General features: G+C 30.1%; 1 protein-coding gene across 1 annotated transcript in view; it reads right to left on the bottom strand.

The window, feature by feature from the left end:
• Positions 1-19936, bottom strand: part of LOC123294916 (DNA topoisomerase 3-alpha) — a 56327-nt gene that overhangs the window by 35812 nt on the left and 579 nt on the right. Inside the window, exons 2-7 of the mRNA XM_044876110.1 lie at positions 15018-15227; positions 11042-11294; positions 10808-10978; positions 9296-9471; positions 7029-7559; positions 4695-5006 (exon numbers count right to left, since the gene is read on the bottom strand). Of these exons, the coding sequence (XP_044732045.1) occupies positions 4695-5006; positions 7029-7559; positions 9296-9471; positions 10808-10978; positions 11042-11294; positions 15018-15227 (1653 nt within the window). The remainder of the gene's footprint in view (positions 1-4694; positions 5007-7028; positions 7560-9295; positions 9472-10807; positions 10979-11041; positions 11295-15017; positions 15228-19936) is intronic.

Raw genomic sequence — 19936 nt, forward strand, 5'->3', positions numbered from 1 at the left:
GGATAATTTTTTATGTAATTTGAATGGAAATGAAACTGAGTTATTTTTAATTGGCATAAAATGGATGCTTGAATCAAATGATATAATTAATACAGTTTCGCTTATGCATAAATGGTTTAGTTTCTTGGGCAGTGAAATGGACAGTGAGTTTATTCATAATTAAGCAATAAACTTAATCGTCACGTGTACTCTAGTTAACTGTTAAAAATTTGGTGATTTGGTGAAATTTTCTGTTTTAGGTACACTAATTAATAATTTCTTCTGTTTTAGGTACGCTAATCAATAATTTCTTCTGTTTTAGGTACACCATCTTACTTCATTTGGTAATACTTATTCTATTGTTCTTTAATTATTTCTATTTTTATTTTTTATTTTCTGTTTTTGTTTTTTAATTTGCTTATTTTCATTTAATTTTATTTTGGTTTGTTACAGGTTTTTCTAAATTCTAATTATTTATTCTGTTTTAGGTGTACCGAGGATAAAATTTTTAATTTGTTGGTAATCTATTAATTTTTTCTCTTTATTTTTTATTTCTGTGTTTTTTATTTGATATTTACAACTTTTCTTATCTTATATTTTATTTTCAGGCTTAATCCCTTCGTTTGTTTGATATATTCATAACGATAATCCTATCTTAGGATTTAAACTTAATATTTTATTGTGTTTTAGGTGAAAGTAGGCAGTTACATTGTTTTAGAGGGTGTAACATAAAGATTTATTATTATAATCTGGTAAATAATTTTATTTTAATTTTAAGGGTAATATTTTATTATTATTTGTTTCAGGGTGATGCGGCCTTTTTCGGAGTTTTGTAATTAATTTTTTAATTTTAAGATTTTTTAATTTTAAGAGGTTTAATGCTACTGAAGAGGATTGCCAAAGCAATCGAAACCGGTCTAGCTAATTAATAATTTTATAATCTAGCTAAATATTTGTATTGTGGGTCCTTAAGGGGATATATTTTAACAAAATGTATAATACAGCCCACAGAAATGCTCATCTTAATTTGAATAGTGAGTTTATTGGTCGAGCGCCAAATGCAAACAACAAAAACACTTGGTTTGATGCTGAATGTAAAAGCAAAAAGAAAGATTTAAAATGTAAATTACGAATCATGAGGAAAAATGTAAATCAGGAAAGCATTGTAGAATATGTAGAATGTCGAAAATATTATAAAAATTTATGCAGAACGAAAAAATTTGAGCACGGATTAAAATATATTCAGGAAATACATGCAGCTTTAGAAGCAAAGGACAATAAAGGGCTCTGGTTGTTATTAAAAATAATGATCATAGAGCCAATAATAATAATAATTTTAATAATATTGCATCTCATGAATGGATTCAACACTATCGGAATTTATACGGCGAACAATGTGATTATGCGGAAGTTAACTTGGGGGAAATTAGCGATGAAAGAAAATATAACACTTACAGCGATGTTTTGGATGCAGCGATAAATATTTCAGAGGTTCGCTTGGTACTAAGTAATTTAAAATCAAATAAAGCTGGCGGCAGAGATGGTATTGTGAATGAATTTTTAAAGTGTGGGTTTTTGATTAATAATGAAGCTTTGATTATTTTTGTGAATTTATTAAACAAATTGATGGAAGTCAAAATATTTCCAAAGGAATGGAATGTCGGTATAATTTGTAATATATTTAAAGGCAGGGGAAGTGCACTGGATCCAAATAATTATCGAGGATTGATTTTAATGCCGAGTATCAGTAAAATTTACACTAAGCTGTTGTCAATGAGGATTCAAGAATGGGTTGAGACTGAACGGAAAATTTCTAAATATCAAACAGGATTTAGAGTGGGGTATGATGTACTGAACAATTTACTAGTTATGAGAACATTGATTTAAAAAACACTTACATTAAAACGTAATAAATTGTATTGCTGTTTCATTGATTTTAAATATGGTGGAAATTTTAAAGTCAATATATAAAGAACCTGGATGCTGTGTACGTATTGATAAATATCATGTGTCGAACGTATTTTACACTATGAAGGGATTAAGACAAGGATGTCAATTGTCTGCTATATTGTTTGTTTTTTTTATCGATGATATTGTTAATCATATGGAAGGTCTTGAAACTATTTCTCCGTGTATCAAAGGGGATGAAATTAAAATTCTGTTATATGCCGATGATGCAGTTCTGTTGTCAAACTCAGTTGATGGAATGCGAAGAGCTTTAAAAGGGCTTGAAGATTATTGCGACAAATGGAAGTTAACGATTAATGTGAAAAAACGAAAATGCTAACAATCCGAAATGGTAGCAAGCAGGGCAGGAACGAAAATTGGATGTATAATGGTTTCAACATCGAGGTAGTTGATAACTTTTAATATTTGGGTCTGCATCAAAGCAAAATGATTGAGAAAGCCAACAAAGCATTAATGGTGATTCGAAGAAAAATTTATAGCTATGAAAATTTCCCACCTTAAATTCCATTAAATATGTTTAGGGTGATGGTACTACCCATCTTATTATATGGGAAAGAAATTTGGGGTCTAGAAATGTGAAAAGTCTATCGGTATATTTGTTCATAACTTTTATAAAGAAGTTTTAAAAGAAGAAGAAGAGTTGCAAAATCATCACCAAACAGTGTGGTTAAGTTGGAGTTAGGGGAAATCTCGATCGAAGCTACTATATTACAACATCTTGTAAACTATTATTGTCGAATTCATTTAAGCAACAAAATATTACAGAGAAATTGTTACAGCTTAAATGATACAACTACAATAATTAAAAACAAATTATTGGAATCAGGATTTAATGCGATGGATGTGGCTAGTGACAATTATTTGGAGATCAGAAAACATGTCAAAAGTACAGTGAATGAGTACTTCCTGAAAGATATGCTATTGGATGTGAGGAATAAAGTTTCATTGGATTTGTATTCAAAATTGGATCAATGTATGTAAATTTAACAGACAGAGATGTAAGAAGAACTATTGCTATTTTCAGAATGAACAGGTTTGCTTGGGAAAATAAGAAAAACCGAAGCGGGGATAAGGTTTGTGTTCTGTGTAACGGAATTGAAACAATTGAACATCTTATAGAGGAGTGCTATGGGACAGTAGGGAATGAAAGAGACGATCTTTACAGTCGCGGATTGAATAATAAGAAATTGATTTTGGACGCTAAGAATATTGTAGATCTTAAAGCAGTGTATAAATATTTGCGTTTCATCTTGGACAAGCGCTCACAATATCTTTGAATTTCAGTTTGCCTTGTTGTACTTGTGAATTTTATTTTATTTAATTCATTTATTTCTGATTGGACATTTAGTTTAAATTTTCTATTATTTATATTTTTCATGATGTTTCTTTTTGTGCTATGTTATCTTTCAGTTTTATTCTGATTTTCTGTGTATAACTTATATAATGTTAACAATGTATTACTTTGATTAGCCAATTGGCATATCAATAAAGTTTATAATAATAAGTAACGTAAGTGAGCACTAAGAAGAACAATTATGATGAAATTTAATTGTTTTTAAACATTATTTAACAACAGAAATTGGGACACGAAAAGGAACCTTTTCTGTCGAGGAAAAAATTAATTAACGAATATCTTCGAAAATATGCGATAATTACCGATAGTCACTTGTTGAGAGGTGCTGCCTCAGCAGTACTGAACGGAAGCGGAAGTACTGATGCCATTATGCAGATTTTCAGATGCGGAAAAGGGAATCAATCGGCTTGAAACACTTTTCCGATTATTGGGAGCTTGATCCTCCGGACCCAAAGTGCGTGGAGAAGGAAAAACAACTCTTAATACTGTCAGAAATAAAACAAGAGGATTTACTCCAGGCAAATAGAAGCGATGCTTCGGGTTCCTGCACCACTCAGGTGTACGGATTCTGGAGGCGGAAAAATTCTGACCAATGAATTCAAAGTTCAAATTGAAGACCTTGAGAGACTTTCCTATTTTCATTAGAACCCGAGATGTAAGCAAAAAATGTCTAAAAAAAAGTAAAGTGCCATTTTCCCGGTTTTATCCGTTTTCAGTTTAAAAAAAAAAAAAAAAAAAAAAAACATGCCTACCATGATTGGTAGCGTTATAAACAATTAAATTGCCTATAAAAACCGAAAATTATAGGTCATAAAATTTTACAAAAATTTGTTTAAATGTTTTTTACGTATAGTTAAAAATAAAATATGTCATATAATTGTTCAATAAAAGGCAAATATTTTAAATTTTACTAGACATCTCTAACGTGATTTTTTCCCGAAGATAAGATCATTTGAAGTTAGATAGTGGAACTCGAATTAGTTGCATTTATTGTAGCCTACTACCTCTATTCCGGTAAAGTACTATATTCGAATTTTGTCTTGAGTATAACATGTTATAAACAAGTTTAAACTCAAATATAGTACCTTACTGATTTTCGGATTCAGCAGAAAAATATTCACCGAAAACCATAGATCAAATTAAACATTGATGCTTAGATATTTAATTTTGACGTATACTTGTGGACAAAAAAAGGCGACACTTTGCTGTACATCAGATATATTTGGCGGTTGAAAAATACACATTAATTAATATGTGTTTTAATGCCACCAAATATATCTGATATACAGCTTTGTCGCAATTTTATTGCCCGCAAGCATACACTTTGTACAATTATATATGATCATTTGTATGACAATAGTCGTTCAGAAAATAAAATTTTAAATGGACATACTTGTTCACGCAATACTGCCTCTGGATTCTTGACACCATCGCAAATTAATTTTAAATCATGTTCCAATTCAGCTCGTAGATTCGGTTTAGCTAAAGACACTTCTAAACCCATACGATCATAGCCTTCAACCAATCCCATACCCAACTTGCCTGGTACAAAATGAACACCATCTGGTAATGCCACATATTGACGATCTTGTATTGTTGTTATATGTTCAGCGTGCGTTGCATCCGTACCAATACCATGCTTTTCCATCAATGCAATTAAATCAGCTTCCGTTAACAAAGGTGGTGCTGTAGTGTGACCTTCCGACTAAAAACTTATCATAAGTATCATTTAATCAATACTGACGTTTAAAAGGTTTTTATTTAAGATATTTACAGCATGAATGCACTTGTCGACAGATTTGATATATTTGTTTTTTTCAGACTAAGAATAATATTAGCTGTGAAATCCCGAAGTTGCAGAATTTTTTGTTCGTTTAGATCGCGAGATAATTAGCTGCAAAGTTCGCGATTTCCCCATTCAAAGCATGTAAAACTCAGTGTTCACCCAGCTATTTTAGAGTAAAATATATAAGATTCATAACAAATTAACGCATAGTTAAAAATTCACATTTGTTTGTAAAACACAGAAAAAATATTTTTTAATTTGCCATTCATTTAAATCAAAGGCAAGACTGTTCAATACACTAAAAATTTATTGGCAGACGATTTTCTCGTGTTCAAACTTTACCAATATTAGTAAAAAAAAAATTGTTTTGTTAAAGTTTCTGCCAATCAATTTTTAGTGAATTGAACAGCCTCGCCTTTTATTAAATGAATAACAGACTGTAAAAAGTTGTTTTATCTGTTTTACAAACAAATTTTAATTTTTAGCTATGCATTAATTCGTTATGCATGTTATTCAATACATTTTTCTGTTGCTTGGTAAAATTTGATTATGTTTTTTCTTTCAGTACTTGCGCTACAACTTTTGAAAAGTCGCAAAATTCCCAAATAAAAAAGTTTTTCTTTTAGGTATAAGCTTTATAAAAATCCTCGTGTAGGAAATAATTCAGTAACCTTGTCGTCTGAAAGTATGGGGAAGTCTGCATCAAATCCGATAGTTTTGATTTTTCGCAGACTCGTTTATGATGTTGGTCTAATGAATAATATAAGTTTGTGACCTCGAGCACCGAACGCAACTTTGTAAAAAATCGAAAAATCCATGAAAATTTCGGATTTTGGCGATTATAAACCTAAAGGACTAGTTTTTTGATAGAACCTTTTCGAAATGTTTTTCAAGAAAACTAAATTTGCTATAATATGAGACTAAAATTGACTTTGTAGACCCAACAATTACCAAGATAAAGCTGTTCAAAAGTAGTTTTTTTTTTAACTTAGCAATTTTTTGCAATATTTTAGACGTCATTAACTATTTTAGAGGGGTGGGGGTAGTTAACCTTACCTCCGACGCTTGATCAGGGTCATAATTCATTCACAACGTCAGAATATTCCAAAAAATTTCGAATTTCGAAAAAATGATAAACTTTGAAAAGCTGCATTTGGAAACCATTAGGTCTACAGATACCATTCTAGTCTCTTATTGTAGCAAATTTAGTCTACTTTAAAAACATTTTGATAACGTATCTCAGTGTCACAAAAAAAGCACGAATTACACATAGTAATATATGTGATCGATGCATCTTTTGTGATACTGAGATACATCAAAAACTAGTTCTTCAGGGTAGTAATCGCCAAAACCTAAAAAAAGCCGATATTTTCACGATTTTTTTCGATTTTTGACAAAGTTGCATTCGACGCTCGAGATCACAAACTTGAATTACTCATTGGGCAAACATCATAAACAAGTCTGCTTAAAATCAGAACTGTCGGATTTGATGTAAACTCTGGTGTATAAAGTTACGTTGATAAACATTGAAAGGCTTTATCTCGGAAAGTATTGAATCTACAGAGCCCATTCTAGTCTCATATCGTAACAAATTTAATCTACTTGAAAAACGTCTCGAAAAGGTTCTATCAAAAAACTAGTCCTTTAGGTTTATAATCGCCAAAATCCGAAATTTTCCTGGATTTTTCGATTTTTGACAAAATTGCGTTCGGCGCTCGAGGTCACAAACTTATATTATTCATTAGACCAACATCATAAACAAGCCTGCAATAAATCAGAACTACCGGATTTGATGCAGACTATAATGTAGAAAGTTACTGTAATAAAAGTAATTTTAAAAAATAATTGTTTAAAAAGTACAAAAAACAAAATCTGCTTTTTTGAAAGCCAATAATAAATGTATACATAGAAAAAAGGATGAACTAAATAGGTATAACTTACCATTTCCAAAACGGTTGGTTGAAATTGTTGAGCCTCTTGATAAATATGTATTTCCTTGGCATTCCATTTTTCATATGGATAAACATCTAAATAATTGCGTTCAATAATCATTAAACCTTTAGCTTGAAATCCCTCATCACAAATATCAACGTCAACAACTGTCTCCAAACCTATGGCATCTCTTGAACAACATGCAAGAAAATGGCGTACAATAAATTCATATACACGTTTCTCATCACCTTGTAAATTATCAGCATGTTTTGTTGGATGTATGGGAGGATGAGCTTGATCTGATTTTTTACCTTGTCGTGGTGTTGGTCCACCCCATTCCATTATACGATTCGCAAAAAAACCCCATGTGTTGTCACCCAAATGTTGCTCAACTAAATTTGTTAAATTCAATTCTTTAGGGAAAATATTTGTCTCTGTTCTTGGATAACTGATTAAGCCTTTTGAATAAAGTTTTTCAGCAATTTGCATGGTTGTTTTCGCTGATAATTTTAGTTTTCTTGAAGCACTCTTTTCCATTTCCTGTTTAATTAAGAAATATTTAAATTACTCTAGGTACTAATTTTTTTTCTAGGTTGAGTACACGGCTATTTTATTATACACAATAGTCTAGCCAACAAGTTCAAATTGGTGAAATAAAGCAATAATGGTGGTAAAATTACGTATGATAGTTAATACTCGTTGGATTCGGAATGATGGCTAGAAAAATTTATCGGCAGCGTTTTTCAGCCCATAAAAAATTACAAAAGTTATAAACAATTAAAGACGAGAAAAAAAATTATTTCGATTTTCGAATATATTTCAAAAAAATATTAATATTAAAGAAATTTTTAAAAAAAATCTTAAAGAGCAAGAAATTTCCAATAAAATATCCCCACTCCCGGAACTCTATCTCCATTATTTATAATTTTAATTTATCGCTGAAAATAGGTCTTTTTGCGTCATTTTTAAATTGTTGTAATAGCGTCAAAAATGAGTATCTCGCACTAAATAATTTTTTTAATGTATTAAATATTATTTAAAAAATTTGAAAAAATTATTGTCTATTCTGAAGACTTTAAAGAATTTACTATCGTTGGAAATTTATTTTAAAGTTAATTTTTGCAACAAGTTAGATAATTGTTTATTAACAAAACTTTCTCGAATTTTCGTCAAAAAAAAAAATGTTTAAATAATTGGCGTAAAATTTTTTGGCTTCGTGGAGCCCTTCTTATATATACACCGTGAGCCATTTTAATCTATAATGGCTAATAGCTCGTTTTGTAGTTAACCAAACAAAAACTAACTTAAACGGTAAAATAAATGCATTTTTGGTTACATTATAAAAATTATATATAGTATAAGTATATATAGATTATTTAAGTATATATATGTTAATTGACTTTATATTATGCTTTTGGTAGTACATACTAAATTATAATAAATAATTAAAATAATAAAAAAATAATATTGAGATCAAATAAATAAACTTGTAGTCATACACTAATAATAAAATTATTCTTTATTTTTTTATTATTTTAATTATTTATATATATATGTTATTTAAACATTTTTTTTTTTAGTTTACGATAAAAACGAAAATTCAGGAAAATTTGTTTACCTCCCCCTAGAATATATACATATCCAGACGCCGTTATCAATTTTGTTTCAGTTTTATATTGTTTATCATTGGTATAAACGAGAATTTTCTGAATGACCTGAACATACGTTTAAAGGAATTACAAGAATAGATGTCAGTCTATTTTCTTCATTTTGGAATAAAATCAGAAAGTTATTTTACGCTTTCATTAAAATATTTCACCTATTGGCATTCACTTACACAGTCAGACTGGGCTGGAAACCGGGCTAATCTGGCGTTAAAGGGAATAAAGCAACAGGCTCGTTGGCACGTGAGGAGTCGTTCAAAATGCCCGAGTCCAGCCTATATGCTTGTCTCAAACTCACTTGGGCCCATTTGACAAGGTTGGCGTGACTCTTGATAGGGTGGAACTGATGGTCCTACTTGTAAAGCCATACATGTTATTTTGGTGCAGGTTTCTACACCTGCAGAAACATGCGTGACGTCTGTGCTCGACAGAATCCTATAGTTTTATCTAATTAAAATAGCATCTCTTACCCGGTGAGGTCTCGCCATCGGGTGACTCGTCAAGGAGAGCACAAAGGAACCCTTGGTCTAGGTGTTAGGGACCCCTCTTATGCATTATTATTATCACAAAAGAGATTTACTTATTTTTGTTTGCATAAAATTATAAACTTACGATTGTATCTAATGGGGTTGGTCGCCACTTATTTTTAGGTTTACTAATAACCTTCTTTACAGTCGCTGTAGGATTTTCTAAGCATAAATCCAATATTGCTTGTACTAAGTCCTTATCAAATAGACGATCACGATTCCATAAAAAATCCACTGTTAATTCTTCTAGCGTATGAGACACTGAAATAGATTAGAAATTAATATAATATCATCATGGATAAATGATCCTTTTTGTTTTCAATGGCTTACGATCAATTTAAAAATCTATTCTAATCAATTGCATTCGGCAGTCAAAAACTTGGATTATTCATTGGACCAACATGATAAACAAGTTTGCAAAAAATAAAAACTACCGGATTTGACGCAAGCTTTGATGTATAAAGTTACTGTACTATAGACCTTTTCATCATGACATATGCGCAAGTGCAGAGTTTATTTTTTCGTACTGACAGCAATAAGTACGACTAAGATAGAAGATATTTGTTATGCATTTTATCACATTGGTTATAAATCATTTAGTACGAAACAAATGTGAATCGTGATTTTAAAATGAAAAGCCTTATTACGTCCATGTGGTAGGACAGAAGTACCCTACTTCTGAACACCACATCATCTTTAATTAACTTTTTTTTTTTTTTTAATTCTTTTTTGACGAAAATAAGGTTATTATATGGTTCTGGTCAAAAATTTAATTAGAAAGCCATTAGATATTATATTTTGAATGATTCTAAATTTTTTTTTAACTATTAACAATTTTTAAGAAACCTCACCGTTTTCGATATATAAGCGCTTAAAAAAAGAGGTTTTTGCTGAAAATTTGTTATTGACGAACATAAAGATTATTTTGTGGTTCTGGTCAAAAATTTAATTTGAAAATCATATAATATTACATTTTGAACCATTCTAAACACTTTAAGACTCTTGCCATTTTTTTATCTTACCTTACCGTTTTCGATATACAGCCGTTAGAAAAAAAACTCGTATTTAAGTCTTCATTTCAGCTATACATAATAAAATATATATTTACTGTATATTATTTTATCTTTTTTTAATGCTTATATATCGAAACCAGAGAGGTTTGGTACCAATTGTCACGAATCAAAAAATACTTAGAACCGTCAAAAATATAATATCTAATGGCTTTCAAATTAAATTTTTGACCAGAACCATAAAATAATCTTAATTTTCATCAATTGCTCATTTACGAACGTAGCCTGACTATTTACGTCCTGAGCTCGCTATAAAAATTTCAGCTTGATATCTCTTTTTAAATTAACCGAGAATGGACTAATTAGGTGATGTTATGAATACCTTTTTATTATTATTATATTAGTATTTTTATAAAAAATATTTTCATAACAAGTTTTCCATATGTAACCAACTTAAGTAGACATCTATGTATTACATATATACAGAGTATAAAAAATAATATTGTACTTTAGAATTGCAACCTTTGGACTTTAATTTGGATTTTAAAAGTAATTAGAAACCATTTTCTATAAGTTCAAATACAAACTTTTAATCTTCCAGAATTGCTGTTCAACGAAATCTTCAATTGCTTTATATCGATCAACAACAAATCCTAATGTTGGGAACTGACAACTGCCATAGCTAACCAAATTTTCAGCTAATTTTTGTGGAAATACTTGCTGTAATCGTAATGTTTGCAATCGAGTAAAAGCAGCACCTATTAAAATAAATTCGTCAATTGAAAATAATTTTAGAATCATAAATTCAAAATTTAAATTACCTATTCGAAGATCCAATTCTTGACGAACATCAACTGCATTGCTAATATTTTTATTGGGTCGTTCCAATGTATTTAAGGCACGCATAACCGATGGGGCTGTTATTTCAGAAAAACGAGCACGGTATACTTGAATACCAGGTTTAACCGAGGTACATACATCAATAATTTCATACCCGATATTTTCACCTTCACGATCACAATCGGTCCATATGATCAACCAATTACAAGATCGAATTTCACGCTCTATGGTTTTCTGTATTCAGAAAAAATCGAATTAATATCTGTTTTGAAATCATTTGTGTTTTTTCGTAGGCTACAGTCTAGAGCGGTAAACATGGTAAAGGACCCCGCACGATAAGATAAGAAGACGGCTTTCTGAGAAAATTTTTTCAAACCGTCCCCAAAATCTTCTTCAGATCGTTCTGATTAAAAGCGTAGTGAAAGCTTTTGATCAGAATGATCCAAAAAGCATTTTAGGGCGAGTTAAAAAAAATTTCACAGGAAGAAAAAAAAAATATCCTTTACTACAATTTTGACGAAATTTAAAAAATATAATTTTTGATTTAATTAAAACATGTTCCACAAAGTAGAGCTCCAAACCATAAGAATATAATTTTTTGCATTATTTTTATGTCCTGTAAATAATATAATGTCTGTCGCATTTAAAATAATGACATTAACTCATATTTTCGTTAATTATAGGAATATCAATTTGAAATTTTGCACGGTCATACAGGATGATGGGTCACATTTTTAAGATACTTAACCGAAATCCAAGCTTTAAACTCAGCCTATTACAAATTGACAAATAGGGCGGCTGTTTCTTAAAATTTTGTCTAGCGTCAGAGATGGTTAGAGATTTCGAAAAAAACTATTGGAAAACGTTGTTTAGAATATTTTTTTTATATCCATACATCGATTTTCATGAAAAAATCCGATTTTTTAATTTTTTTATTATTTTGGTCTTTACTCAAATTTATTGAATTATTTGACCAGTTTTTACGTTCCAAAGTACACTAGTTAAAATTAAAAAACCGAGTATATAAAAATATTCTAAGCAACTTTTTCTAACAATATTTTTTTCGATATCTCATAAACACCAATCAAACAAAGTTCTTAGGTATTTGTATTGACAGCAACCTAAGATTCATTTTTAAGATACTTAACCGAAATCCAAGCTTTAAACTCAGCCTATTACAAATTGACAAATAGGGCGGCTGTTTCTTAAAATTTTGTCTAGCGTCAGAGATGGTTAGAGATATCGAAAAAAACTATTGGAAAACGTTGCTTAGAATATTTTTTTTATATCCATACATCGATTTTCATGAAAAAATCCGAATTTTTAATTTTTTTATTATTTTGGTCTTTACTCAAATTTATTGAATTATTTGACCAGTTTTTACGTTCCAAAGTACACTAGTTAAAATTAAAAAACCGAGTATATAAAAATATTCTAAGCAACTTTTTCTAACAGTATTTTTTTCGATATCTCATCAACACCAATCAAACAAAGTTCTTAGGTATTTGTATTGACAGCAACCTAAGATTCATTTTTAAGATACTTAACCGAAATCCAAGCTTTAAACTCAGCCTATTACAAATTGACAAATAGGGCGGCTGTTTCTTAAAATTTTGTCTAGCGTCAGAGATGGTTAGAGATATCGAAAAAAAACTATTGGAAAACGTTGCTTAGAATATTTTTTTTATATCCATACATCGATTTTCATGAAAAAATCCGATTTTTTAATTTTTTAATTATTTTGGTCTTTACTCAAATTTATTGAATTATTTGACCAGTTTTTACGTTCCAAAGTACACTAGTTAAAATTAAAAAACCGAGTATATAAAAATATTCTAAGCAACTTTTTCTAACAGTATTTTTTTCGATATCTCATAAACACCAATCAAACAAAGTTCTTAGGTATTTGTATTGACAGCAACCTAAGATTCATAGAGCAAATAGATCATGTGTGTAAAAAGCTCAACAAAATGTATTACCAATTACGCATATTGAAAAGCTACCTGAATCATGAAGAGTTAATCATCTTCTAATATGCTCACGTTTATTCTGCATTAAAATATGGTATCACCATCTGGGGTAGATGCACAGAAATTGACCGGGTATTTATAGCTCAAAAGTGCATCGTTCGATTATTGCTGAACATGAAATACAGAGACACATGCGTGGGAAGTTTTCGCAAGAATCAACTATTTACTATTTACGCAATTTATGCTTATGAGCTATTGATACACATACATTCAAAAAATTTACTGGAAACAGATAAAGACACAATTTTACTGGAAACAGATAAAGACACTTATATCATCGCACAACATTCTATGAGCGTAGTCCCTTATATTCGGGATATAAAATATTTCAAAAATTACCTAAAATTATATAGAGAGAAAAGTCAAACGCAAAGTTCAAACAACAATTAAAAAAGCATCTTTTGGAAGCTGAGCCGTATAATTACAATGATTTATTAATAAACTCTAATCATTAAAGTGTAATATGTGACGATTTGTATACCATAGTTATGGTCTTTTACAAATAAAATTATTATTATTATTATTATTATCTCTGACGCTAGGCAAAATATTAAGAAACGGTACTATTTGTCAATTTGTAGTAGGCTGAGTTTAAAATTCTAATTTCGGTTAAGTATCTTGTGACCCATCACCCTGTATGACTGCAAAATTTCAAATCGATATTCCTATAAATAACGAAAATATGAGGATGTCTTCATCTTAAATGCGGCACACTATACAATATCAAGGTATACTAAGTTTAGTCCCAACTTTGTAACGCCTAAAAATTTTGATGCTAAGTAAAAAATTTTGGCAGAGGTGTACATAAAATTGTTGAAAATATGTAATTATAATATTGCTTAATTCAATGAACTTACACGCGCTAAGTATGTATGTCAAGTTATTATTTATATAATGCTTTGACTGCATTTATTTAATATATACAGCCGAAATTTTGACAGCGTACTCAGGACGTAAAAAATGAGGTCAAGTTCGTAAATGAGCATCATAGGTCAATTGGGTCTTGGGTCCGTAAGACCCATCTTGTAAACCGTTAGAGATAGAACAAAAGTTTAAATGTAAAAAATGTTCCTTATCAAAAATTAAACAACTTCTGTTTGAAACATTTTTTCGTAAACATCACTGTTTACCCGTGAGGGCGCCAATTAGGCGGAAATTTTATAATATGTACTATACTTGATTAACAGTTATGTATGTGTCACATGTTTGTATGTGTAATGTGATAAAGAAATTAACACTGACTATGCATGGTATTTCAACAATTAACTCAGTCAATTGTTTGTTTTCACTTGTTTAATAGTCAATTTATATTCTAAATGGTAAGAGATAGAATAACACTTTAAATTAGAAAGATGAACTTCATAAAAAACTAAGCATTTTTATTTAAAACATTTTTACCAAAAACGTTAGCTTTCGAAGGAAATGCCTTAAATGCCACTTAAAAATATGTTATTATTGTATTTAAACGATAGAAAATACGCTTAAAGTTTTTCGGTAATTGCAGGTCAAAGTCATGGTCACAGACGAATGTCCTCTAGTACCCTTGATAACTTTTGGCTGAAGCATTTTTCCTCCTGTGTCCACGACTTTGATCTACAATTAAATAAACTTTAGTTTTTTTTTTTTTCAATTAAATGCAATAATGACATATTTTTAAGTCGCATTTCTTCTAAAGTGTTATTCTACCGCTTACCTTTTAGGAAAGAACTAGGTCCAATCTGATATCAGAACCTGATTTCCCCCATCAAACTCTGCAACTTTCCTTAAAATATTCATTTCTATATTTTTTGATTGGTTAATTACAAAACGAGCTATAAGTCATAATAGATTAAAATGGTTCACCCTGTATGGTCGAGTTGGCAAGACGCTTAGCATGAATCCAAGTTTAATTCCTGGTATATGTTTCAATTGTCTTAAATATACTTACTTTTATATTTTCATAATCCTTGGGACATATTTTCATAACGGGTGCTTGAAACAACTCTAACGGACTACAACCTTCCCACCGTTTATAAAAGCTTGAAAATTCATAGCTTTGTAAATGTCCTGATACCGATGTCATCACCATCGTAGCATTTTGATTCATCACTTGACATTGAAATTCATATATTTTGTTGTACACAGAAAGTCCTTCTCGCTAAAAAATAACAATATCTGAATTATAACAAGAACCAAATGTTTAATACTCTGTTAATTGTTTAAATACTCTGCATATGTTATTTAAACACATTTTTATTTGCTTTACTCTTATTTAAATTACTCTGCATATGCTTAGTTATCAATGTTTGAAGAATGTTCAATTACACAGAGTACGTCATAATAGATTTCCTTTTGCTTCTGTGGAACCGCATTTTATTTTGTAGATTTCTAAAAGACTAAATAAGTATCTTATAATTCGTCCTCGCAATAGTAAAGTGGTTCGAATTACATATATTACAGTAACTTTATACATTACAGTCTGCATCAAATCCGGTAGTTCTGATTTTTCGCAGACGTGTTTATGATGTTGGTCTAATGAATAATCCAAGTTTGTGACCTCGAACGCAACTTTGTCAAAAATGGAAAAATCCATGAATATTTCGGCGATTATAACTCTAAAGGACTAGTTTTTTGATAAATCCTTTTCAGAACGTTTTTAAAGTAGACTTTTGCTACAATATGAAACGAAAATGACTCTGTAGACTTTCCGAGATAAAGCCTTTCAAAATTTATCGACGTAAATTTATACATCAGAGCTAACGTTAAATCTGGTAGTTCTGATTTGTAGCAGGCTTGTTTGAGATGTTGTCCCAATGAATAATCCAAGTTTGTGACCTCGAGCAAGGAACGCAACTTTGTCAAAAATCAAAAAAACCCGTGAAAATTTCTTTCAGATTTTTTCGATTATGACCCTAAAGTGGTAGTTTTTGAAGTACCTTTTTAATATGCTTTTAAAGTAGACTAAATTTACTATAATGTGAGACTAGAATCGTCACTGAAGACCCAATAGTTTTCGAGATAAATTCTTTCAAAATTTCATTTTTTCTAACTTCGCAATTTTTTGCAATATTTCAGACGTCACTCGAACTACTCTAGCAGGAGGTATTTCCACTTACCTCTGACGGAGTGTGCTAGTGTTGTTCAGGGACAAAATTCATTGAAAACGACATAATATATTGCAGAAAATTGCGAAGATAGAAAAAATTATAAACTTTGATAGGATTTATCTCGAAAACTATTGTGTCTCTACTGTATTCTCATATTGTAGTTTAGTCTACTTTAAAACATTTGGGAAAGGTACTTCAAAAATTACTGCGAAATTTTTACGTTTTTTCAAGTTTTAACGATGTTGCGTTTGACGCTCGAGGTCACAAACTTGGATTATTGATTGGGATAACATCTCAAACAAGTCTTCCAAAAATCAAAACTACCTATAGCTCTGATGTATTCTGAATACAGACTCCATTACCGTCTCACTTTGTAGCAAATTTAGTCTTCTTTAAAAACGTTCTGAAAAGGATTTATCAAAAAACTAGTTCTTTAGGGTTATAAGCGCCAAAATCCAAAATATTCACGGATTTTTCGATTTTTGACGAAGTTGCATTCAGCGCTCGAGGTCACAAACTTGGATTATTTATTAGACCAACAGCATAAACAAATTTGTTAAAATTCTGAACTACCGAACTTGATGCAGACTACTCCGTACTTCCAAACGACAAGGCTACTGTATTAATAGACGCTATTGATTATGTCATATAGAAATTTGTATTCCATGAATCGTTCAATGAGTTATTAAAAAAAAAACCGCGGAGTGCTATTAAAGTAGAGATACAACTTTTTGTAAATAATCTAATTTGCTAGCGGATTAATATTTTTCAAAACATAAAAAAAAATTGTATCTTGCCAAAACAGTTGAAACAGACAGGATAAAAAAGATAAAATTTCGATTTTTTGTGTTTTTTTTGCTTTTTTGCCTTATCTGTTTTTTGAGCAGAGATAGTTTGAGGTATAACTCCAGGCAAAAGAAAGTAGATTAAATTTCTTTTTAAATGATTTGCTGGAAATTTTTTTGGTTCAAAATTAACCGAGATATAGCCATTTAATTACAATAAACAAACCTTATTTTTTTTAAGAAAAAATTGTTAGCTGGCTGTATTGACTTGCAGTTTCTTGGAGATGAAGGGGGTTAAAACTAAAAAGTTCCGTAAAACTAAAAAGGTATAATTTATTTAGGGGGTCTGCTTATGTAAGTTAAAAGAGGAGAGAGGGGGGGTGAAAATTGAATCGGCGACATTAAAAACTTCCTTACATGCCTTAAAAAGGCTTAAATTTTCAAAAAAATAACTTTTTTTTTTTTCAAGAGTCTATTTATGTGGACTACAAGAGGGAGACTGAAAATTCGAGATCAGCGATCCCAAAAACCCCCTTATATATCATTAAAAGTCTTTTGCAAAAAGCAATAACAGCTTCTTTTTTTTTTTTTATAATAATTTTCTGAAGCCAATGCAAAAAACTGCAAGTTAATACACCCAGCTAATAAATTTTTAAGAATCAATAAATTCTAGGTTCATTTATCGTACTATTTCAATCTGGCTTTTTTCGCATTTCATTCCTCGTTCGTAATCCCCGTGCATGGTGAATAATTGTGACAATGTAAATGAAGCTGATATTGCAGACGTAGATGATGATATCGACATCACATTTGATAACATTATTGACGAAATGTAGTAGCACTATTCTTCAAAACTTGTTGTAATTGTCATATATTCTTAAATAATAAACCTAAAATACGTTTTTCATTGAGTAAACCAATAAATTTTACCATAAAATGCGAATAAAAAAAGCCAAAAGTTGAAATGGCTATATCCAATACGATGGAAAATTTGATCCTCAGTTATATATAAAATAAATTTATCAAAATTTTGCTTAGTTTACGAGATATTGGGAAAAAATCAAAAGGGGTACTTTTTTATCAATATCTTCAATTCCCACCCTCTAATAGCATTCCGTGGTTTTTTCTTCTTTAATAACCCATTGAACGATTCCTGCAATAAAAACCATTGAACGCCTTAGTTTGTTTCTATATGACATAATCAATAGCCTATAAATAGTTTGAAAAGCTTTCGAAAACTCTTGAAAATTAAATGATTTAAAATCGTGTTTTAAGTAATTATTAAAAAATTCGAAAATCGTTATGCTTTGAACTTTTTTTACGAATCTATATATATAAAAAGAGAGTGTTTGTTTGTTTACGAATCTATATATATAAAAAGAGAGTGTTTGTTTGTATGTCCCCGATTTTCCCTAAAACTAACCATTGACCTTCGGTAGGGGATTATGTCATTGGGTAGCCCTTAGGCTCCCATTGTGAATAAGGGAGTTTGGTGGGGGTGCATTGTGAATAAGGGAGTTTGGTGGGGGTGGAATTAAAAATGATCTAGGAATTCATAGAAAATAGATTAAAAAATAATTTTCAATAGATGGCGCCACTGTCAATAGTACAATTTTCACTAGATGGCGCTACTGGCGCAAATGTCTTTCGATTTTTAGTTCTAATAATTTTCAATAGATGGCGCCACTGTCAATAGTACAATTTTCACTATTGATATTTCGTATGATATTTATTGAATAGAATGTATTTTATTTATTTTATGAGTAGGGGTATTTTCGAATTGAGTGGTCGGAATACCCCCCTAATTCATTTTGAAAATTTTTTACATGTATAAATAAATGAATCTTATTATTAGCCGCCGTCCATAAATAATGCCAAAAAATCCGTCCATAAATAATGCCTAATTCACTTTGAAATTTTTTTACATATACATAACTGAATCTTATTATTAGCCGCCGTCCATGATACTGTATTTTTTTTATTATTCTGCATAGATTGAGCTCAAATTTTTAAACGATATACAACCTGCTTCAAGGATGGTTTTTATCTACATTTAACCCCCAGGGGGCGGAAAAGTAGAGGTGGAAGTAAGGATCAAATTTTGCATATAGACTAGAAATGCAGATCAAGGATGTCATGTGATTTATAATATTTATAAAAGATAATTCTAATTATTATTCTCACAAGCAATATGTTAGGAGTGTCTCTTTATTAATCAAAAATCGGAAACTATATTATCGTTATACACAGAGACTTTATACTCTCTGTTGTACATTAATATGAAACAATGGTTATAAAGTTATATATGTAAAGTTTGAACCGGCAGAAATTGGCAAACCATTGAAGATAAAAACTTGAATTTTTTAACAGATTTTTAAAGCAAATACAGTATACAAGATTTTATTACAAAATCAAATATCATAGAATAAATATTTGATACAGAACTACTAATAGATACGGTTCTATAAAATATCTACTAATTTTTTTCTTTCCTATCATGGAAACCCATATTCTTCCTATTCATGAGCAATCGAATATTTTCAAATATACCCAAGTAGTAAGGTACCAAATAAAAGGGCATGATGTGTACATTAAAAAATTGTAAGTTACATGAAAGGAAATTTTATCAAATTTCATAATCTTCACTAGATACTTTTCATCTATACCATAATGCCCCACAGCGAAGTGTGGCGCAGTACAGTTAGTAATAAATAAAGTATCAAGTTAGTATATTTTGTCCATTTTATAAGTTTTATTAATTAGCGCGTTATAGAATTAAGAAGAAAAAAAAATTTTAAGTTCTTCAAATTACGTCCTTCAATAAAATTTTCAGACAGCTCTTTTGTAGCTTTCAACTTCCTACAAAAATGTGTTTCGAGATTTGCTATACGTTCAATAAATGAAGATATTAATTTTTTCATAATGGGTTGAGGAAAAAATGAAAATTTTGATGAGGAGGGCCTTCCTATTAATAT

The sequence above is a fragment of the Chrysoperla carnea genome, chromosome 3 (assembly GCF_905475395.1).
Source record: "Chrysoperla carnea chromosome 3, inChrCarn1.1, whole genome shotgun sequence".
In the NCBI taxonomy this organism is placed as follows: domain Eukaryota; kingdom Metazoa; phylum Arthropoda; class Insecta; order Neuroptera; family Chrysopidae; genus Chrysoperla; species Chrysoperla carnea.